The 24,006-nt window shown below is 39.1% G+C and overlaps 1 protein-coding gene across 1 annotated transcript in view; it reads right to left on the reverse strand.

Moving 5' to 3' along the window:
* The window catches only part of FGD6 (FYVE, RhoGEF and PH domain containing 6), a 106,664-nt gene that overhangs the window by 56,585 nt on the left and 26,073 nt on the right, over positions 1 to 24,006 (reverse strand). The window contains exon 3 of the mRNA XM_069490642.1: positions 9,570 to 9,720. Within this exon, the coding sequence (XP_069346743.1) occupies positions 9,570 to 9,720 (151 nt within the window). The remainder of the gene's footprint in view (positions 1 to 9,569; positions 9,721 to 24,006) is intronic.

Consider the following 24,006-nt stretch of genomic DNA (forward strand, 5'->3'; position numbering starts at 1 on the left):
ATCAGTGGGAAAGAACTGAGAGTCAGAAGTAAACCCTCACATTAATGGTTAGTGGCATTTTGATAATATTGCCAAGGTCATTTAACGGGGCTGTTAGGTAGATAGCGATGGATTCCGGGTCTCCTAAGGATGAAAGTGGATGTGCTGCAATTCACCCTCCCCGCACATGGGCTTTCAGAGAGGCTCATGGGAGATCTGCATGCACAGTAAGACTCAGGTCATGCAGCTCCCAACTGCCCAGTCAAAGTGGTTCCATGGTGACCTCTGAACCACGAGGGAGGTCTCAATCTGGGCACTATAAAACAAAATGCAGACCATAACCAAGTCCCTTTTTTGCGCCCTTCCTTCCACTCTCCTTTTGCTGCGACAATGGGCCCAGTCGTCATCTGTGGCGTATGCACCATGCTCTGTAAACCTGTGTCTTGCTCTTGCCCCATAATTCTATCTTTCTCTCCTCAATAAACCTCATTTTCGTGCTTGCCTTACTTTGGTGTGTCTGGTCATTCTTTGACCATGAGTGCACTAAGAACAAACATTTTCAGACTAAAACCTAACAGGGCCAAGGTTAGTTTTCTTCAACTAATGGTTGAAAGTTGCTGGAACAACTAGACAACCACAAGCAAAAAGATGAGTTTATATTCTGCTTGAAACTATATACAAAAATTAACTAAAAATGCTAAAACTATAAAACTTCTGTAAGAAAACATAGAAGAAAACCTTTGTGACTTTTTGTTAGGCAAAAGGTTCTTAGATACAATACCAAAAGCACAATCTATAAAAGAAAAAAATTGATAAAATGAACTTCATAAATTAAAACTTTTACACTTCAAAAGACACCATCAAGAAGAGAAAAAGATAAGCCATAGACCAGAGAAAATATTTGCACATCACCTGAGAAAGGATTAGTGGCCAGAATACATAATGAACTCTGATAAGTCAATACAACTCAAACAACTCAGTTAAAAATGAGAAAAAGATGTGAATAGCCATTTCACCAAATAAGATAAAAGGATGGCCAATAAGTATATAAAAAGTTGTTCAACGTCATTAGTTATTAGGGAAATGCAAATTAAAACCACAATGAAATAAAACTTTATACCCATAGAATGGCTATCAGAAAAAATCAGAAAGTAGGTGTTAATAAGGATGTGGAGAAACTGGAATCTTTATATATAGTTGGTGAGCATGGTAGCCCTTACTTACACACTGTGATTGGGGTAAGAAAAGAAAACAAAAGCTCAGAGCAGTCTGAGCTATGTGAGGTATGCAAAATTTATCAGACCCAGAGAGACAAGAGCTTGGACTTCAGTCATGTCCCCTAAGTGCCCCCCATACCCAGGAGCAATTGTTTAAAGAAATTTGTTCCTGACTCCAGCCTCACCCATTATCTTCAAGTTTCTGGAATTTGTAACACAAAGAATGTATAGCCAATCAACAGCTTATGTTAATGTAAATTATTAGTAAACAACTAAGAAACACCTTTTCCTTTAAAAATCCATTTGTAACTGATGCGAATCAGAACCTACATTCAGGGCAACTTGAATCTATGCTCTGGGGTTGCAGCCCTCAAACTTGGCCCAAATAAACTATTAATACTTGCATTAAGTTTGCCTCATTTTTTTCTTTTTTTTTTTCTTTTAGGTTGACAAGACTTTCTGCTGTCTCTTAATACCAATGAGGACAGAAAATTTATTTCGTCTCCTCCTTGTTATCATTACCAAGAGGGAGGAGTCAGTACCATCTTCACTCCATCATTTTAAAATCTGAAGTTAATAAGAGGAAACAGCTCCACTGCCAGCTGATTCATCGCTCTACAGCTAAGTTTGAAAACATTACTGATCATTAGAATCACCAAGCAGATCTTAAATTTCAGATTCCAGTACTGTCTTAGAAATTCCAATTCTGGGCTGGGTGTGGTAGCTCACTGCCTGTAATCCTAATGCTTTGGGAGGCCAAGACAGGAGGATTGCTTGAGACCAGGAGTTCCAGAGCAGCCAGAGCAAGATCCCTTCTCTAACCAAAAAAAAAAAGAAAGAAAGAAAAATTAGCTGGGTGTGGTGGTGTGTGCCTGTAATCCCAGCTACTTGGGAGGCAAGGCACGAGGATCGCTTGAGCTCAGAAGTTTAAGGTTGCGGTGAGCTACGATGCTGCCACTATACACTAACTTGGGAGACAGAGCAAGACACTGTCACAAAAATTAAATAAATAAATAAATAAATAAACAAACAAATAAATAATAAAAGATCTGATTCTGTAGGTCTAAAATGGAGCATAAAAGTGGATGTTAGAAGAAAGAATTAAAGATAAATAAGAACTAGCTCACAATCATCAAGAAGTGAATAAGGGGAAAACCAAATATACAAATACATGGGCAACTATGAAACATGCTGACATCTTAAGGGAGAAAAAGATCATAATCAGACCGAGGAGTGTAAATCAGGAAGGCCTTCGCAAAGAATAAAGCATCTGATGATTTTCAAATCACTCTTTAAATAATCCATTAAGTACTTGCATATTAGCTATTGTAGATACTAACTCATCAATGCCTACAATCTGGACTCCACTTTCTTGGCCTCACACCCACATTTTATCATGGCAACTGAGTCAAGTCCTGTCAATCTGTCCTTCTGAATATTTCTTTACCAAGTACCTAAGGCACTTTTACTCCACAATGTGTCCATTCATCGTCACTAGTGCCTTTCCTACTCCTTCAGACTGTGTACTCTCTACTCCAGCCAAACTCAGACCTCCTTGCAACTCTCCAAGCGTGCTCTGCACTTATGTGTCCTTCCTTCTTCCTCCTGCCTTTACTTCCTTTCTGGTCACCTACCCGTCTCCCCAAGGATTTCTGCCTCTCATATTCTAACCATCCTCTAAGATGACACTCAAAGGTTTTCTCTTTAATGAAGGCTGTCTTGATATTCTCTCCCTGCCACTTCCAGAGGATAAGATTACACTTTTGTTCATGGAGCATTTATAAGACTTAACCCAGTGGATTGTGTTTACTTGCTGAAATATCTGAATTCCCTCTAGTCTATGATCTTATTCAGTCTGTATCCTTCTGCACATAGTACGGTGCCTGGCCCACTGTACAATTAATATTCACGAATAAGTAAATGTATACAAGGGTGGCTGCCATCTCCTCAGACCCAGAGCACATTGCTTTTGAATATGTGTTGCATACCATGACAATACAAACTCAAATGAACCAAAAGCTTTCATCACATAGAAGAGTAAGGGGGGGTTGGACTAGATGATTAAGGTCTTTTCCAATGCTAAAATTCTAGGAGTCAATGTATTCTACTGTATATTTTACCTTTTAAACTAGGAAAGCTATTAAAAAATAAGTTAATGGATTATAATCTTTTTCAAAGTAGACAGAAGTTAAAGATAACTAAAAAAACAAAATTAAAAGCTCTATTATTATCTTCAATTTGTAACAACAATGACTGATTCTGACCCAAGTCAAACAATGATGGAAAAACACACCCCACTCTAAAGCCTCAAGACAGTCCATATTTGGCATCTCAACTTTTCAGTTAATGAAAATCCTCACTTAAATTACATTGCATTTTAAGCAGAATGCCTGTTAAATAACGGCATCTCCCAAAAGTACACTGCTGTGGAAGTTGAAACATGAGCCACAAACAAATGAAATTACTTTGTCAAGGTCATAAAATAAGTCAAACAAATTCCAAAATAGAATCTTTGATCTGAAATCCAGTTTTATGTTCCAATCTCTTTATAACAGTCCAGCTATGTAAATTCTTAACTGTGTTCTCCTCTTTTCATATTTGTTCATTACAAGTAATGTTCAGTAAAATTTATCAGTTACTTTTTAATAGAATTATTAAAAGGCCTCTTCTACTCAAGAGTTCTAATAAAAAACAAAAAATGTTATTAATAATATCCAGACTTGTCTGAGAAACATCTATCATTAAATTATTCCAAAGATGAGGTGACACCATGATAAATCTCTAAAGAACAATGCTTTCTTAGACTTTCATCCTTTTCTTCATGAGAATCTATAGCATATGGGCAATTTTACAGAGATGATTTGAAAAAAGACAGGAAAGTCAATATATAGGGAAGGTGAAGTGGATGAATATTCTAACCACAAAGCAGCAGAATGAATACACCTCACTTTTTTAAAAAAACAAGCTTTTAAGCACTGAAAGAAAGACCAAAAAATGTAATACTAAAAACTTGGAAAAGGAAACAGTAGAGATTAACATGGCTAGTTAGTATACCCTAACATGTTCTGTGGACATTATTCAGCTTCTGTGGTTGTACCAAGTCATTAGTAAAGGAGGATTTGGGTTAAAACCCCAACTCAGGTGATTCCGAGGAAGTTATTTAACCTGTATATGTATATAAAACTCCTTTTCTGCACATGAAACAAAAACAGTACATATGTCAGATCTATGTCATAGAATATTTCCAATGATCAAGTGTAATAACATGTACCCAGAGCACATGGATAAGCACAGGTACACAGGAGTTAATTTTCTTTCCTTTCATGGTGTCATTTTTACCTTTACAGGAGTAACTTTTTGAATTCCTGTTTGCTTTTCCTTCACAGACAAGGGCATAGTGGTACATACCCATTCCTTTCTCCTCTTACTGAATCTGGCACTTTCATGAGAAAATGTAATTGGCATCTAGACACGCATCAGTGACATGCCTATTATATGTCCATGGAGTATAGCACTTGTGAATTGTTTCCCCTGCAAAAGGTCCTAACCCCCAGGACTTTAGAATAGAATCTTATCTGGAAACAGGGTCCTCATAGATAAGTTAAAATGAAGTCATTCTAAATAGGCTGTGCCCCCAATCCAATATGAATGGTATCCTGACAAGAAGAGACACAAACACACAGACACACGAGTGGGGGACGCCATGTGATATGCAGGCAGAGAATGAAGTGCTGCAACTACAAGCCAAGGAACCCCAGGAATTGTCAGCAAACCACAAGAAGCTCAGAAGCGGCAAGGAAAGAGTCTCCCCTACAGGTCTTAGAGAGAGCATGGCCCTACTGACATCTTGGTTTCGGACTTCTAGCCTCCAGAAACATGAGACAATAAATATCTGTTGTTTTAAGCCACCCAGTCTGTGATAATTTATAACAGCAGCCCTAGGAAACTAATACAACCTATCACAAACACAATCATAGAATTACATTTGCTTAATGTGCATAAACTTTCTTGACTTTCCAAATGCTTTTGCATCTATTATCCTGTTAGAGCCTCAAAACAACTCAGAGAATAATATTATCCCATTTTCCAAATTGAAACTAAGTATCAAAGCAGTCATAAAGAAACTTCTCTTCCTATGCTTCTACTCCAAAGAACTTATTTTTTTTTCTTTTGGACACTGATATCACCTTCTTTACTTGAGTTGCTAGAAAGCCAAAATTTTTGGCTCATCCTTCGTAGAAGTATAGGGCTATATGATATACATTACTTTGTACTAATCTTCCATTTAGCACTATTGTTTTTTCTTCAGCAGGATTTCTTTTACTCTTTAACAGCTTTACTGAGATAGTCACATACCATAAAATATATTATAACCCTTTTAAAGTATACAATTCAAGGGTTCTTAATATATTCAGGGTTGTAACTTTAGAACATTTTCATCATCCGAAAAAGAAACTCCATGCCCATTATCAGTCACTTCCCAATCCTTTTTATATGTCTGAATAATATTCCACTGTATGGATATACCATATTTACTTTACTCATCAGTTGATGAGCATTTGGGTTCTTTCTACTTAATTGACTATTATGAATAATGCTATGAACGTTCCAAGTTTTTACATGGACATATGTTTTCATTTCTCCTGAGCAGATATCTAAGAATAAGAGTAGAATTGCTGGGTTATATGGTAACTCTATGTTGAAGCTTTTGAGGAACTGCCAGATTGTTTTCCAAAGTAGCTGCACCATTTTACATTTTCACCACATCCTCACCCACACTTGTTATTGTCTATCTTCTCGATTATGGCCATGCTAGTGGGTGTGAAGTGGTGCCTCATCAAAGTTTTGCTTTGTGTTTCCCTAATGGCTTATGATGTTGAACATCTTTTCATGTGCTTATTGGACACTTGTACATCTTCCTTTGTCTATTCAATCCTTAGGCCTGCGGTATTTATCTTTTTATTATTGAGTTGTAAGAGTTTTTATATTTTCTATATATGAGTCCTTGATCAGAGATATGATTTGCTAATATTTTCTCCTATTCTGTGAGTTGCCTTTTCACTTTCTTGATCTTATTGTTTGCTGTACTAAAGCTTTTAATTTTGATGAAGTTCAATTTGTCTATTTTTCCCTCTCATCACTTATGCTTTTGCTGTTGTATCTAAGAAGCCTTTGCCTAACTCAAGGACACAAAGAATTACTCTGTATTTTCTTCTAAGGGTTTTACTGCTTGAGTTCTTACATTTAAGTCTATGATTCATTTTGAGTTCATTTTTGTTCTTGGTGAAAAGAAGAGGTCCAACTTCATTCTTTTGCAGGTGGATAGCCAGTAATTACAGTACTATTTATTAACATCCTGATTTCTTTAACTATACATATTTTGACTTTTTGCACTTTATTTAAGTCACCTAAAACCTACTGTGAAATAGGATTGGTGTAAGTAAAGTAACTGACTTTTAAAAATTATCTGATCAAGGTCATATATAATAGCTAGTAAGCGGCAGAGCTGGGACTGAAACACAGGTCTTAGAATGCCAACCTTCAGACTCTCCTCCTCTCCCCTCCTTTAAGAAAAATAAAAGAATGCCAAATTTCAAAATTTTCCAGTAAAACACAATACTACCTTACATGTAAACAAGTTTGACATTTATTCATTAAAGATAAGAAAAGGAAAACTTGAAAGAATATATTAATTGGTAAGATTACATAGAGCTTGATTTAAGATGTCTAAGATTTTGCTTATTTTCATAAAAACTAGTAATAATAACTAAAAAATCTATTAAGCACTCATTTTGTATCAGGCAGTGTTCTAAACAGTGTATAATCATTTAATGATCACACCAATTTTAGCAAATAAAGACAAGAGTCCACTCTACTCCCTTCCCTTCTCTTTTTAAAGATGGGGAAACTAAGCCAAAGAAAAATGGAGAGAATAGCATTCACCAAGCTGTGGCTAGATGATGAATCAACAACTGTCTAGAAAGGGAGAGTTAGATTATTGCTATTGTTGTCTCAGATGACAAGACAAAGAGTAAGTTCATTAGAGTGGCTGAGAATTCTAAAAGAGGGAAATTATCAGTGCTACTGGCATCAGGTAAAAAATGTGAAATGTCCCTGATTAACCAAAGAAATAGTCCCATTTAAAAAAAACATAAAGATTTAACTGGGATATTGCAATGTGGCACAACCAAGAACATAAAACAATAGTATAAATACAGGAAGGGATAGGAAAGGCAGGCACAAACATAGAGGAAGGAACACTGGGAGTCTCCACTGCCCACAAAATGAATGAGTCAACCAGGCAGTGTTATCACAGGATGTGTTGGGAAGAGGCACAACACAACGAGGTCAGAGAGTAATCCTTCTTTATACCGTGTATCAGGGAGATCCCTAGTTGGATGTGGAAACCAATTTTGGTCACCACTTCAAGTATGGGGGGAGATTGGAAAAGGTTCAAGGAAAAGAAACAACTAAACCAAAATGATAGAAAAGAATATGAAAGAACTTAGGGTTGCCCATCAGAGAGGGTAGTGGTTGATTTCATTATGGCCCTTAGAGAGGAAGGCCATGCGAATGCTCTTCCTCAAACTCTTCACAGGCTTTGGTAGTCATTTAAATCTCTGTCAATTTCAGTATGATAGGGAACATGGTTAAAAAAAAAAGAAGACGACAACAAATGAAAGATTTAAGGAAAAAAAAGAGAAAAAAGGAATTTAAAGGACATTAAAAAAATAGTTAAATATCACTTTCTCAGAGGCTTTTATCCAAAGTAGCCTCCTTAAGCCAGGAGCAGTGGCGTGCACCTGTAATCCCAGCACTCAGGAGGCGGAGGCTGGAGGATGTCTTGAGCCCAGGAGTTCGAGACCAGCCTGGGCAACATAGTGAGACCCTGTCGCAAAAAAAAAAAAAAAAAAAAAATCAAAGTAGCCTTCTCAGTTTCTAGCACACCACTCTGATTTGTTTCCTTCATAGCCCATAACACTATGAAGTTCTTCCTGTTTATGCATTTATGGATCCTCTTGTCCCATTAGGATGTGAGCGCCACAGAAGCTTGGACCTTATTTCTAGTAAATACCAGTAGTACCTAGGACATAATGGGCATTCTATAAATATTTGTAGAATCTATATTCATGAAGCAGAAATGTGGGAAACGAGCTTTCAAATTTTAGCAAGATAGATGCCAATAAGACACAAGAGTCAAAGAGAGTCAAAGTAAAACCTGAGGCTGCTGAGGAATGCTGTGGGTCTTTAAGAAGAACAGAGTCATTCATATGCCTTAGGAGTTTTACAGATTCACCTGCCTAACTAATTTCTAGTGGTTACTCCCGAAACCATGATTTAATACCTTACAGCATAGAAAGGAAGTCTTGCCAGTAATAAATAATACACAAATGATCAGTGAGCTCTTACTGTGTACTGGATAGTGTTCTAAGGCTTCCATACATCAAATCATTTAATCTTCACAATTCTGTAAGTACTAGTCTTTTTTTAGTCCAAAAAAGGTTAAATAATTAGCCCAAGATTACTCAGATTGTAGTTGGTGGAGCTGGGACTTAAATCCAGACAACTGTATTTGTACCATTCATTTAAGGCTGAAAATGAATTTAAACAGAGCAAAAATATGTTAAACAGGAAGGATAATGGAGTGATAAATTATGGTATAGGAGTTAGGTGACATGGATTTTCTCCATGGCTCAATATGTTGTGTGGATCTTTTCAAATTCTATCTTCTGTAACATTCCACATCCTGGGGACTCTGCTAATATACTAATTTTTTTCCCTTATTAATATATTAATTAAAATAAATGTGATTTAACAAGAAATAGATAAATAGACATTCAACCCAAACTAAGCAAGACACTATAAGCAAGCCCCTGTGACACATCTTGAACAACTATGAACACATGGGCAATCTTCATGTATGCTGTGCTCCCCCAAACACATACACACTGAATTATTTCAAAGCAAACAATAATGTACTACTACAGCAAGCGTTACTCTATCCCTAAAAAGATTTGATTGAGTCTGAAATGCATATAATTCTTTTCTTTCAAAAAAATCTAAGAAGAATTGGTAGCATTACAAGGAACAATCCTAAGAGGGCTTTTCAGTACCAAAAAGAAAGCCAGAAGATGTTAGTGAAAATAATTTCTCAAAAATCACTGAGTAATCTCTAAGTGATACGGGCTTAGAAACATGAGACTATGTTAGGTGCTACATTACAGCAGGAATTATATTTAAATATGGAAAATGTTTATAATTATAAGTTGTAAGAAAACTCACTAGGGTTTTTGTGCCTACCAGGCTGATAAATATCATCCCAAGCATAGTGAGAGGCCAAAAAACACAAAAGTAAAAACAACCAAAATGTACCTGTTTATCTTCCAATGGGTCAGGCTCTCCTTTACTGGACTCAGAGCTGACATCGTCTTCATCAGAACTGTTGATGACTTCCTCCTCATCAGAGGGAAGGTCACCAAGACCAAGATCAAGATCATTCTGTTCCTCCTGGGATGTTCCAGAACTGCTATAAGAGAAAGTATACATTAGTCACCTTTAATAACAAGGAGTACGAGCAAAACAAAACCCAAACCAACCATCTTATCCTTGTAATGCGAGCAAGGGATGGCTAAAGGATTTAGAGGGATGGGAAGAGCCAGATGTGCCAAACTTCCCCTTCCTTTACCATGTCTCAGCTGCCTAAAACCCAAATTCGTTTAAAAAATTTTTTAATGATAGGAAGATGTGTGGGAAGCAAGTTTCCCAGCTGCTCCCATCCTATTCTTCCATATATCCTTCCCCTAGAAGATCAGGTCTCTGCTCCTAGTATAAGCCAAGAAGCCTTATATGGAGTGGGCTGGCTTACCCTAAAGGGCACTGGCTGCACAGGTACACCACCAGAAAGTCACTGCTTCCTTGGGCTTCAGAGTTTAAAACAACAACAAAAACCAAGTAACAAGGTTTTTATGAGAACTGAGAGGTAATGATGGTGATGATAATCAACAATGCATGTGCTACTGTGAACATGTGCCCACCCCTCTCTCTAGTCATCATTGTTACGTACCCAAATCACAAGATAAGGGAAGGAACAGCAGATGTTACACATGCTTACGCTCTGCTCCAGACCTGCTGAATTAGAAACTCTAGGGGTATAGGGCCCAGCAATTTGCATTTTACCAAGACTTCCAGGTGAATCTGACACAGGCTGAAGTTTGAAAACAGGCCATTTACCAACTCTCCTCCCCAGACTGACATCATCAAGATTTGCCGGTTTCTATTGAGACAGATCTCAGGAATCTAAAAGTCATTGTTGCAATCCAATCTGTGGGGGGAATTCCATAGGAAAGTTCCCTAGAGAGGTGACGGAAATAATTCTGCCAACATTGGTTGTAAAGACGCAGGAACAAAATGCCTGTAGCAACTGCTTTGCTGTCGTTGGTCTACAAGAATACAAGAATATCTGCAGAACAGAAGGAGATAGGTGGAGCCAGAAGGCCCACAGAAAATCACTGGGAAAAACACGCAAGCAAAATAAAGAGACAGTTGCATTCCACCCTGGCAGGGTCTTTGAGCAGGTCATGGGCAGGTCACTTAACTGCCAAAGCTACAGGTTGAAAATTTCTAACAGGAATCTTAAAAGCTAAAGATAAATTTTCTGCCAGTTCCTGATTACACATTGTAGGATACAGACTTGCCTCAGAAGCCATTGCTGAAGCCCAACTGTTACACAAACCAGTTGGATGGAGGCAGAATGCCAAAAGGAACACCTCCCACTGCCAAAGACGGGGTTTCCTATTACTCAGTGGCTGGGGGCCTCGGGGAATCATATCACAGCCTCGATTAGGTGGGTGCAAACCTTATCACAGCTCACCATGACATGGAGGAGACTCACTCCCCACAGGCTGACATGGGGGTGTGGAGGGTGGAGGCTTTCTAGTTAGATCACTGGCAAGATTCACTGCCAACCCAGCTGAGTAGTTAGTTAATCGTTGTTTTAGATTAGCAAGACTAAATGTGAGTTAACAGGATGTACAGACTACAGGATCCATCCATACAGGTAGAAGAAAACATACCTTCACCTGTTTTTTTGTTTTTTTTTTTTCTTTGAGACAGAGTCTTGCCCAGGTAGAATGCAGCAGCAGCATCTTAGCTCACTGCAACCTCTAACTCCTGGGCTCAAGCAATCCTCTAGTCTCAGCCTCCCAAGTAGCTGGGACTACAGGTATTCGCCACCACACCCAGCTATTTTTTTCTATTTTTGGTAGAGACAAGGTCTCACTCTTGCTCAGGCTGTTCTTGAACTCCTGATCTCAAGTGATCCTCCTGCCTCAGCCTTTCAGGGTGCTAGGATTACAAGTGTGAGCCACCCTGCCTGGCCCCCTTCACTTGTTTTTATCTTAATTCCTTATCTCTTTACGTCCTCCAAAACCCTATTAGCAGTACACATGTTCGATTTCTCAGTGGCATCAGCACCTCCTAGAAGCTTCTTGGAAATGCAGAATCTCAGGCCCCACCTGAACCTACTAAATCAGAATCTGTGTTGTAACAAAATCCCAGTGATAGGTGTGAGAAGCTCTCCTCTAAAGGCTTTTTGAATCATTCCATCTGTGTACTGTTTTGGACTCCAAAGTATTGACAGACTCAGATAATTAGTAATAGGGATGTAGCACCTGTGAAGAAATTAAGTTTATTTTGACTAAAGAGAGAGCTGAGAGGTGTTTCTTGGTCAAACATTTGGAGAGCTATTATTAAGAAAATAGTAACCAGTTGTTGCCATATCCATTAGGGATAGAAAAGGAATCAAAGTGCAAAAGTTAACATTTAAGAACAATAAAAAAAAAAAGCTTTAAATATTAAAACTACATGGGTCAAAACATACTGCCATGAAATAGCGGGAGACTTTAATGTCTCCTCTGAATTCCATACCTTCTCACTTGACTGCACTTGGTGGTACACCTGTTTCCCTCATTAAAATGTAAACTCCAAAGGACAAGGACATTGTGTTTTTCACCTACATCCCCAGCATACAGCCTGACACACAATAGGCCCTCAAGAATTTTTTACTGAATAAATGAAAATTATGTCAGAAGGCAATTGGTGTTAAATTTCAATGGTACAGGTGGCCTGAAGCAGGGTGGCTACATCAGGAATTAAGAGGAAAGGGACAGATATAAAAGGAAGAAAAATCATCAGGACTTAGGGTAAAGGGGTGGGGAGGAAAAACTCACGGAAGACTTCAAGGTTTCAAGTCCAGATCAGCAGAAGAATGAAGGTGACATGAACTGAAACCGAAATTTGTAACGGGGCCTGATTTTAAAGGAAAGAAAACAGGTTTAGCAGCAAAATCAGGAGAGATGGCATTTAGGATCCAAGGTAAAACTGTTAATTAAGCTATTTTCCCACACAATTGTTAGCAGCTTTTGAATCTACGTAGATAATTTTAGACTTTGGATAATGAAACAAGGATTCCATACTGATGCCAATCATATAGTCTGGGGCTCTTCTATTCTTTTTATTTCCTTCCCACTGTCAGGAAGATAATACCCTAACACTGTCTGCTTTGCGGGTTAAAGGAACACGACATAGCGCTTCCTCCACATCTTCCTGCCTAGTTAGTTCATAATTTGATAGTCGAAGTGAAAAGAAAGTAAGCTGCAACAGCAACCAAAACAAAGCCCAGGCTCGACTTGCCCAGGCCATCCTTTCTAAGTCAGATTTGCTTCGGGAAGAAGCTCAGTTTCTAGAAAATTGGTTTGTTCCTAGTATACTGGAACAAAGATAGACACAAGTAAAACCAGAAATAAATTCCTACTGATAGTAACTGTTCCTTCATTTCCACGTGCCAAGACCTATGCATTTGGAGTGATGACTATTCAATGCCATCACTTTTAAAAAATGACTCATTTTTACCCTATATGCTTGTTTCTATATATGGACAGTACATCCTCCACTGGAAGTATATCAAATTTCTCTTTCAAGTAAGAGGTCACAACCAATTCCTTCTAATTTAGAAGGATTTGTCTTTTGAAAAATACTTAATCCATTTCCTCTAAGAGTTTTTAGGAACAAAAAACCTGCACAGTGTTGAGCCAGGCATTAACAGTTGCCTGGGTTCACCACAAAAACATCCTGGAGAGTGTCCACTAAATTAAAAGTTCCAGCAAAGGGAAGGGAGAAGGACAAAGTGTCCACTAAATTAAAAGTTCCAGCAAAGGGAAGGGAGAAGGACAAAGATGGCTGGGAGAAGGGAAAGGAGAAGCAGTTAGCTGAGGAATGCTTTCAAAACAGTCGCCTCTGTTGTTGACAAATCCAGTTATCTTTTTCTTTCTCTTGCCTGTGATTTTATTCTAAGCCCCTTAGAATGTTCTATGTAATTCCACCCAAACTTGAAGAAAGAAGTCCACTCCAATACCCTCACCTTCAGAAGTTTCTTTCTCATTTCCAAGTCACAACATGTAAATCTGAACTTCTGTGATCTTCCTCTTCCTCTTTCTACTCCTGGCCCAAAGTGAACAGAACCTGCTCGTCCTCAGGATGTTGTTATAATTCTTTTTCAAATGCTGTCTCATTATGACTTGGTGATTATGTGTTTCCTTTGGCGGCTCTCATATTTATCACAGAATGAGCGGAAAAAACTATTAAGGACTTGAAGGATGAACGTTGCATGGAAAAATTAGCAAAAAAGTTTAAAATAATATTTTTAATAATTATTAAAATATGCTAACTATATATACACATACATATATAATTGGTTCATAACTTTCACCAGAAAATTATTTTTAGTTAGTTTTATCAGAAAACATTTTATTACTTCAGTTACCTTACAGAACTGCAGATTCCAGTGTCATGGTGAAACTATGAATCAAATCAATGAAAAAAATGTAAAAACCCTTCTTATTCTCCTTTTTGGGTCCTCTTCTCAATTACACAGTACTTCTGTAATTTTTCCATCCCCCACTCAGATGATTTTCCTGAGAACTACCCCTAAAACGGGTAAGTCATCTCTCTAATTCTTGCAGGAAACATGGCACGACTTGAGAAATAGGCACACGTGGCCATTTGCATCCTCTAATGAAGCAAGTGTCATGTAGTCATGTCATGTTTTTAGGCTTTCCAAACATAGGATCTGGCACAATTATTTTAAGTATGCGCACAGCCAGGTGACAGAATATAAAAGCCAAGAGATAACACAGAGTCTGAGGCAAACTTATCTGACCTGAACAAATATCAGGTTCAACAAATGTGACTCCTTTGTCCTGGGAGGTAAACCAGATCATCTGGTAGGTCATCTCCATTACTAACTGCTTTGACTTAAAACAAACAAACAAAAAACCTCACACACAAAAAACCCAATGTTTCAATAAAGCATAAGCCTGTGGATGCTGATGTTCTGATTACAGTATAATAGCAGAAACTCATCCCCTCCAAAGAAAATTATACATATTAATTTTTTTTTTTTTTGAGACAGAGTCTCACTCTGTTGCCCAGGCTAGAGTGAGTGCCGTGGTGTCAGCCTAGCTCACAGCAACCTCAAACTCCTGAGCTCAAGCGATCCTCCTGTCTCAGCCTCCCGAGTAGCTGGGACTACAGGCATGCACCATCATGCCCGGCTAATTTTTTCTATATATATTTTTAGCTGTCCATATAATTTTTTTCTATTTTTAGTAGAGATGGGGTCTCGCTCTTGCTCAGGCTGGTCTCGAACTCCTGAGCTCAAACGATCCACCCACCTCGGCCTCCCAGAGTGCTAGGATTACAGGCGTGAGCCACCACGCCCGGCCATATTAATTTTTAATCTTCTTTTGAGAGGCTGCCTGCCTAAAAGTTAGGATAAACTTTATTTTAATTTTAAAAACTAATGATTTTGGCCGGATGCGGAGGCTGAGGTGAGAGGATCGCTTGAGCTCAGGAGTTCGAGACCAACCTGAGCAAGAGTGAGACATTGGTCTGTACTAAAAATAGAAAAAAATAGTCTGGTGTGTTGGCGTGCATCTGTAGTCCCAGCTACTTGGGAAGCTGAGGCAGGAGGATTGCTTGAGCCCAGGAGTTTGAGGTTGCCGTGAGCTAGGCTAACACCACTGTACTCTCGCCCGGCAACAGAACGAGATCAAAAAAAAAATCAAAAAACCAAAAACTACGACACCAATTGGATATCAGACTAAGGTGGGGGGTGGGGGAGGGGATGGGGGTATGCCTACACAATGAGTGCATTGCGCACCGTTTGGGGAGTGGCAACACTTGAAGGTGATGACTCGGGAAGGGGGGGTGGGGAAGGGAGGGATATATACCTCATGATGGGTGCAACGCGCACGACCTGGGGAACAGACACGCCTGGAGCTCTGACTTGGGGGGAAAGGCGGTACAGGAGCAACATATGTAACCTGCAATTCTGTATCCCCCATAACAAGATAAAATAAAAAATAAAAAATAAAATAGGTACCCAAAAAAAAAAAAAACAAAACCAAAAACTAATGATTTTTATCATCTTGATTTGAGGAAAAAAATCCTATAACATGCATGTATGTAGCATATTAACTTTTTTGAGTTAAAGTCTTTGATCAATACCCACAAAATAAAAATAAAGAAAATCACTATAATATTAAAGAGATGGCAATAGTAGGAATTTGTTATCCAAAAGAAAAGAGGAAGAATGAAAAAATGAAAAGATCTTGTAACATGAAATGTACACAATTAGTGTTTTGTTTTTTGGTTCATGAATTTTAAAGGTTTTAACAACCAAGCCTTTAAAACTAGCAAAAGCTAGGGTTCTACAGCTTCAAAAAAAGAAACTGCAAAAATATTCAACTTCCCTGAAATATAAACTAGAAACTGTTTAAAACTGGCTCTGGGTGACTCTGTTAGGAAGGAATATCAAGCTTCAATGATGGAGTTTTGAAAAACAGGCCTGTTTCATTTTCTAGGAGCAACCTCCACCCTTATAAATACCATTGCCATCTCCTTCCCGCAGGAATACATTTATTGCTAGGATTCTTAGAATTGTACCCTACTGATTAAAAATGAAGTCAGGATCAGTACCTTGAGGCTGCTATTTAATGCATTAACTGCCATGTGAGCTGTATTTAACTCCGGCCAGTTTGAGTTGGTTGCAGCAAAATCCTGCAGTTGGTTCATGAAAATCTTACTTGTTGATGTTCTTATTGTTACAATTAACATTGACAATTTAATTCCAAAAACACGGATTGTGTTGCATATAACTCACACAAAGAAAACAATAAAAAATAACAAATTAGAAAGAATCATTTTGTTTTAATAAAACACCATGGTCCTAGGGAAAAAATTTTTTTCTAGTGTGGCAGTCAAGGTGTTAAAATACAGTCCTCACAAGACAACTCTGAAAATAGTTTAAAAAACAAGTAGAAGTCAAAATTCCTTAAAGAATCTATCCAGATGCTTGCACCCTTTTTATGTAACTGGTTTTTTTTTTTTTTTTTTTTTTTTTTTGACAGAGTCTTGCTCTGTCACCCAGGCTGGAGTATAGTACCTGGATCACAGCTCACTGCATCCTTGAAATCCTGGGCTCAAGCCATCCTCCTGCCTCAGCCTCTCAAGTAGATGGACTACAAGTGTGCACCACCATGTCTGGCTAATTTTTAAAAATTTTTTTGTAGAGATGGGGTCTCACTATGTTGCGTAGGCTGTGTAATTGGTTCTAAAGCCATTAAGGTTTAATTCAAAGTAAGTAGTTTTAAAGGGAGTTTCCATCAATGGCCATTAATAAAAGACTGGTTAAATAAATTGGGGTATAACCATACTGTTGTTAAACAGCTATTTAAAAAATAAGGTAGGCCGGGCGCGGTGGCTCACGCCTGTAATCCTAGCACTCTGGGAGGCCGAGGCGGGTGGATTGCTCGAGGTCGGGAGTTCGAGACCAGCCTGAGCAAGAGCGAGACCCCGTCTCTACTAAAAAATAGAAAGAAATTATCTGGCCAACTAAAATATATATAGAAAAAATTAGCCGGGCATGGTGGCGCATGCCTGTAGTCCCAGCTACTCGGGAGGCTGAGGCAGTAGGATCACTTAAGCCCAGGAGTTTGAGGTTGCTGTGAGCTAGGCTGACGCCACGGCACTCACTCTAGCCAGGGCGACAAAGCGACACTCTGTCTCAAAAAAAAAAAAAAAAATAAGGTAGATCTATGCATGATGACCCAGCTCTTTCTCCAGGAAATACTGCTAGGTTAAAAAGAAATCAAGGCTCAGACTGTGCTCCTGTTTGTGTAGAGAAGGAAAAAAACCCACATACACAAAAATATATATATAAAATGTGTGTGTATGTGTATACACACGTATAAATACGCTGGTGTATACACAGGCTGTCCCTGGAAAGATTCAGAAGAAACTGATAACCATGGTTGCCTCTGGGACTAAAGTCCTGAGGTAAGAAAGAAAGAGATTTCTTTATTTACCCTTTGGTACGTTTTAAAAGATTGTTATCACATGCATTATTACTTTTTCAGAGAATACCCCTTCCCCAAATACAGAAAATTTCGAAAGTTTTATAAAAGGTGATTCAAAGCATATCTGTATTTATACATATGTACACACATACATTTTTATATGTATACAAACTCTTTGGGAAGAGTTTATTTCCGGCCGGGCGTGGTGGCTCACGCCTGTAATCCTAGCACTCTGGGAGGCCAAGGCGAGTGGATCGCTCAAGGTCAGGAGTTCGAGACCAGCCTGAGCAAGAGCGAGATCCCGTCTCTACTAAAAAAAAAAAAAAAAAAAAAAAAAAAAAAATAGAAAGAAATTATCTGGCCAACTAAAACACATATAGAAAAAAATTAGCCGGGCATGGTGGCGCATGCCTGTAGTCCCAGCTACTTGGGAGGCTGAGGCGGTAGGATCGCTTAAGCCCAGGAGTTTGAGGTTGCTGTGAGCTAGGCTGACACCATGGCACTCACTCTAGCCCGGGCAACAAAGCAAGACTCTGTCTCAAAAAAAAAAAAAAAAAAAAAAATAGTTTATTTCCTTCCCAGGGTGATGAGAATTAAAAATAAAGATATTCTTCTGTTCTTCACCTTTTTTCCCCCAACCCCTAGGCCTGGAGGTCTGTGTAAGTATTTTCAGAGTTCAGCGTTGCCTTGTATTTTTCTTTTGTTTTGTTTTGTTTGGTCACTGCTGGCTAGAGTGCAGTGGCGTCACTCACTGCAACCTCAAACTCCTGAGCTCAAGTGATCCTCCTGCCTCAGCCTCCAGAGTAGCTGGGGCTACAGGCAGTGTCACCAGGCTGGCTAATCTTTTCTGTTTTCTATAGAGAGGCTGGTCTGGAACTCCTAGCCTCAGAGGCCTCCCAGAGTGCTAAGATTACAGGTGTGAGCCAGATGCCTTTGTTTTTTTAAATCTCTTTTAACTATTTCTTGGATTGCTAAAATACAGTCTATGGCTTTCCCCTACTGCCTGCAGGGGTCTGTTTGGGAGAACCATTATCCTAAGTCTCTACACAACACATAGGAAGGGATGATCTTCTGGCTAGCCAGTTGACAGCTTTAAAAAGAAAAACAGGAGTCAGTAAAGGGATTTTTCAAAGGCCTGCAGGGGCCACAGAGTGACCACACTTGTTGACCATGCCACAGGGAAGAGCACACAGCATGGTGTATCTCCCACAGTGCTCTCTCTGGGTTGTGGAAGAGCTCCCTGGCCTACAAGTTAGGATGACCATGCCCTATCTTAATGACACAGGCAGAGCCCAGGCTGATGACACCCTTTGCCTTCTCGCTTAGCTGGGAAGCATCAGGGTCAAGCCTGAGCTGTTCTCAGCTAGAAAGGAATAAATTGTTACAAAAATGTCTCCTGAAACAAGTGCTACCTAAAATAAATAACACTTAATTACCATCAATTTTGCTTTCTTAAAATCAGGATGTGTTTAATGAAATGTGGATAGAAATCTTTGTTAACACAAATAGAAACACATTCCTATTGAGCCTAAAATTGCTTCCAACAAAATATAGTGAGTTCCTAATCCAGTTTTGTCATTGTACCAAAGATGATGTTTCTTTTATTGGAAAATAAGAAGTTTTTAGATAAAGTTAGGGTTGACCCAAAATCATTTCTCCCCTTTTTACCTCCTCACTATTAAAATACGGTATGTACCTACTTAGTACCAAAACAAATAAAGGCCACTAGAAATAAATAATAAGGTTGGGATGGCTACAAGGCAGAACTTCATATTTACATACACACAGTTACACATATACATTTATACAAATATTTTAATAATACTTAAAACATATGAAATGGCCATGTCATTTATTTCAATAAACATTTCATTGAGGTCTTATTATGTTTCATTTATTATTTTAGGGGCTCAAACTATAAATTCTATTGATTGCTTCTCTTTGTTTTCCTGCTGAGACTTTCCTGAACAGACAAAGGCAGAAGGAATTGAGAATACCATAGTAAGTAGGATAAAGGCAAGGGCCACTTTCTACAAAGAGACAACCAAAAGTGAGTGCATGCTAAATGTTTTTTGTTTTTTTTTTCCTATGATGCTAAATGTTAAAGGCAGTGCACAGACACTGGGGCTACACAGCCAGAGAAGTAAGTAGCCCATGCAGGCTGAGGATGACTCCAGCAAATGCAAGTCAAGGTCATCCTAAGTGGGAGAGGACTAGCGGGGAGACGCTGTGAGCAAAGGCTTGGAAGTAGGAATGGAAGTGAGGAGGAGGGTGATCTGAGTAGGGGGTGAGAGAAGTGTGGGGTGGGCACTTCATGTGATGAGAGGTCGGAGAGTCCACCAAATTCGGGAGAGGTCCCGACTGCCAATGGGGCTGGCAAGTAGCCAAGGCAGGGACAATCATCCATCCATGATGGGAACTGGGATCCAAACCAAACCCCTCCCGTTGGCTTTGCCGGGTTCTAACACTAGGCTAAGAGATCTAGCAGGGGAGGCAGGCCAGGGGGGCAAAACTGGCTGGTGAGTAAGTAGAGATGCCCCATTGCTTCCCCTAATGTCTTGTCATCATAATCCTAACAGCCACTGAAAAAGTGGTGAGACTTTTGGAAAATATGACCGCTCCCTCTGCCCATGCTATGCTCTTGATTGTGACTCAGTACAAAACTACTGTGGAGTAAGGCTGAAAATTAAGGTCCAATATTATGTTCTGCCTTGATATCTGGGGAAGAAATCAGGAGGGCCGTGAATGATCTAACTACAAGTTGCCCTTCCTACTCTGCTCCCACAGATAAGGTCCCCTTAGCCAAACAACCTCCTTATTACAGGGATCTGGCACAATGTCTGCTCATCCTGCTGAGTGGTGGGTTTCAGGTCCCTGCTGGCCTGCAGAATTATCGAAACAAGCCAATCACCTCCTCCCATGGAAACCAAGAGTCACCCCACCCTCTTGATACAAAGCCTGCCTCCCACAGCCCCTAGTTCCTGAGTACAACCCCTGTATGACCAGGTGTGGCATGCTGTGTCCTCCTCCCCTGGGCTGTGAATAAATGTGACTCATAAACTGCTGCTGACCTTATCTGTCCAGTGCCGGGTGTCATATGTTCAGCCATTCCCATAACCCCAGGGTGGGAATCCCTCTCTCACTAACAGAGTGAAGAGAAGATAATTAAAACAATCACTAAAGAGGGTGCCATTCTTTGGGATCCTGAGGTACAAAGCAGGTACACTGGTGGTTTCTAATAGGATTATCCTGAGAAATCATATTGAAATTCAAGTTAGCTTCATATATACCTAATTATATTTTGCATAATCATCCAGACTCTGCAGGATAAACTCAAGCAATTTTCAAGGTAAAGGCATTAATGTTACGTGTTACAGAAAAGTGACATAATAATCCCCATTACAGAATGTTAAATGTTACATTAAATGCAGATCTCACTATAATAAAATGGTGGGGAATTACAAGGAAACCAGTAGTTTCAGGCCTAGATTTTATTTTATCCAAACCTACTTAAATGTATCATTTTCTTTTCTTTTCTTTTTAAATGTATCATTTTCTAATACCACAGCCATAACTAGGATTTCCCACTGACATGGGGAAAACGACAGTAGGTTTCTTGGGAGCCCATAAGAAGCCAGGGAGGGGAGGTTACATTGTTGTTCTACTTCCTTATTTAAAACTATACACGAACAATTTTACCATTTCTTCAAATACTATTCACAAGAGCTCTGTCTTAAAGGTCTACTCTGGACGAGTTATAAATCATCATTAACCCCAAAGACCCATATGGAACTCATTTCTTTCTGAGAGCACCCTGGGGACACTGCAAAGTGGCTCAGGAAAAGACAAGGATTTCTTCCTCCACTCTTAATCCCACGCATCAGTGTATCCTTCCCCCTGTTACACTGCTGACCAGCTCTGTGTATATTTTTAGCTTCTTTGGTTGGGACAAAGCAAGAAAAATCACAACATTTCTATCAAACTCAGATAACATTTTCAAGAAGTGAGATAAACAGATTCGCTTCTGACAGGATCACAAACATTCCATCAATTTTCATACATTTCTAGGTGTAAAGGAAAGGCAGTAGAGAAGAAAAAACACTGGTTTCAGCCTAAGACAGACCTGCATTTGAAGCTAGGCTCTACCGTTCACCTGGCTGCGTATAACTGCCTAGTTATTTGGGTTCTGTAAGTCTACACTTCCCTAAACTATTTATATAAAATTGACATAATGCCACCTGCTATGAAGATTAAATGAGATAATGTCAACATGTCTGGTACATGCAGTGCCTGTTTTCGTAAAGCCTATGAGCTAAGAATGGTTCTGACATTTTTAAATGGTGAAAAAAACCCACAATATTTCGTGACACATGAAAATTATAAACAATTCAAATTTTAGTGCCCACAAATAAAGTTTTATTGGAACACTGCCACACTCATTTGTTTTTGTACTGCCTGTGGCTGCTTTTGCACCATATCAGCAGAGTTGAATAGGTGCAATTCAGACCCTATGGCCTGCAAAGCCTGAAATATTTATCATCTGGCCCTTTATGGAAAAAGTTTGCTGACTCTGGGTACAGATTACCCAAAAGAGGTAGGATAGTCCCTTTGGAGCAAAACTGTGTTTGAATTTTAGCACTGCCACTTACTAACTAGGTGAAACTGAATAAGTTTTTAACCTCGCTGTGCCTCGGGTTTTCAACCACAAAATGGGGATAATAATAATGCCTGCCTGACAGGGTTTTATGAAGTTTAAACGAATTAATACAAGTAATGCAGTAACAACAATGCCTTGCGCATAGAAATCTCATTTGCTCACTTGTTCTTTCTCTCCGCATATATATGTACCTAAAGAGTGTTATCTATAATATTAAGAAAAACAAATTATGGCAGTAGACACTTAAAAGTCTAGAATTATGTAAAACATTACTTCAGCGAGAAGCTTCTGCATTATCAGTCATGTGAAACAGCTCATCGCCAGCTTAAAAGTCTGAGTAAAGAACTACACTGAGGTCATGTGAGCCACAGTTTTACAGCAGGTTACTCCTAGAGCTTGTTCTCTGAGTTTAATTTCACTGCTTAATTTTGGTAGCTTACTACTCAGACAGTAATATCCTGAAACTCAGAATAATTACAGTTACTGTCTCTTATTTCTAAAAGAGGTTTAGTCACCAGCATAAAATAATGACTAATTTAGAGGTATTCGACTAGATCAAGATACTTTTTCTTTTTCTTTTTTTTTTTTTTTTTTTTTTTTTTGAGACAGAGTCTCGCTCTGTTGCCCGGGCTAGAGTGAGTGCCGTGGCGTCAGCCTAGCTCACAGCAACCTCAAACTCCTGAGCTCAAGCGATCCTCCTGTCTCAGCCTCCCGAGTAGCTGGGACTACAGGCATGCGCCACCATGCCCGGCTAATTTTTTGTATATATATATTTTAGTTGGCCAGATAATTTCTTTCTATTTTTAGTAGAGACGGGGTCTCACTCTTGCTCAGGCTGGTCTCGAACTCCTGACCTCGAGCGATCCACCCGCCTCGGCCTCCCAGAGTGCTAGGATTACAGGCGTGAGCCACCGCGCCCGGCCTAAGATACTTTTTCAAGCACATTTTCAAAGGCTAGCTTTGTCCTCCTTTGATTCTTAACGATCACACTGAGGACTGACACAGGCGAGAAGGCGATAAGCATGTGTCACATATGCACAATGAAGCTGCTAATTCCTATGGTAATGTAAACTTCATGTTGCAATATAAAGAAAGCAGAGTACCCTTATTTATTTTCTAGATACACATTTTCATGCTGAACTGAAGTGGAAAGAGTCTAGGAGACTACATTTCAAAACACTGATCACTTTGCTCTGAGCCACTTGCTGAAGGCACGGAAAAAAAAAAAAAGAAGAAGAAGAATCAGAGAAAAGTAAGGAGAAATTAAGATACCAGAAAACAACAAGATAAAATAAGGATAAAGAAGAGAAATAAGGAGCAGATAGAAAGACAAAGCACCACCCACCTGTGGGTGTGGCACATGTTACAGGAGACATTTCCTAAACTCCTGGTAGGCCAGGCCTAGTGTTAGGTACAGAGGTCACACAGGAGAAGGAAGACAGGGTTCCTCCCCTGGGGGAAATAGTGCTGTCAGCCTCTGTCTTTCTCAAATACCTCAAAGATAATAATGGCCTCCTGGGGACAGAGTTGAACTACACCTAAACTTTCCATTTATTCTAAAACTTTCCATATTGAAAAGCAAAACAAATCCCCAAAAAACCTTCTCTCTCCCATGGAATGGAGGGGAGATAATGAAAAGGAAAGGGGGGAACATTTTACTTTTCACTTCACACACATTTAACTTTCTTTTTAAAACAAGGATTCTAAATAACTTGTATAATTAAATTATACATAAAGA

The sequence above is a fragment of the Eulemur rufifrons genome, chromosome 16 (genome assembly GCF_041146395.1).
Source record: "Eulemur rufifrons isolate Redbay chromosome 16, OSU_ERuf_1, whole genome shotgun sequence".
Classification (NCBI taxonomy): domain Eukaryota; kingdom Metazoa; phylum Chordata; class Mammalia; order Primates; family Lemuridae; genus Eulemur; species Eulemur rufifrons.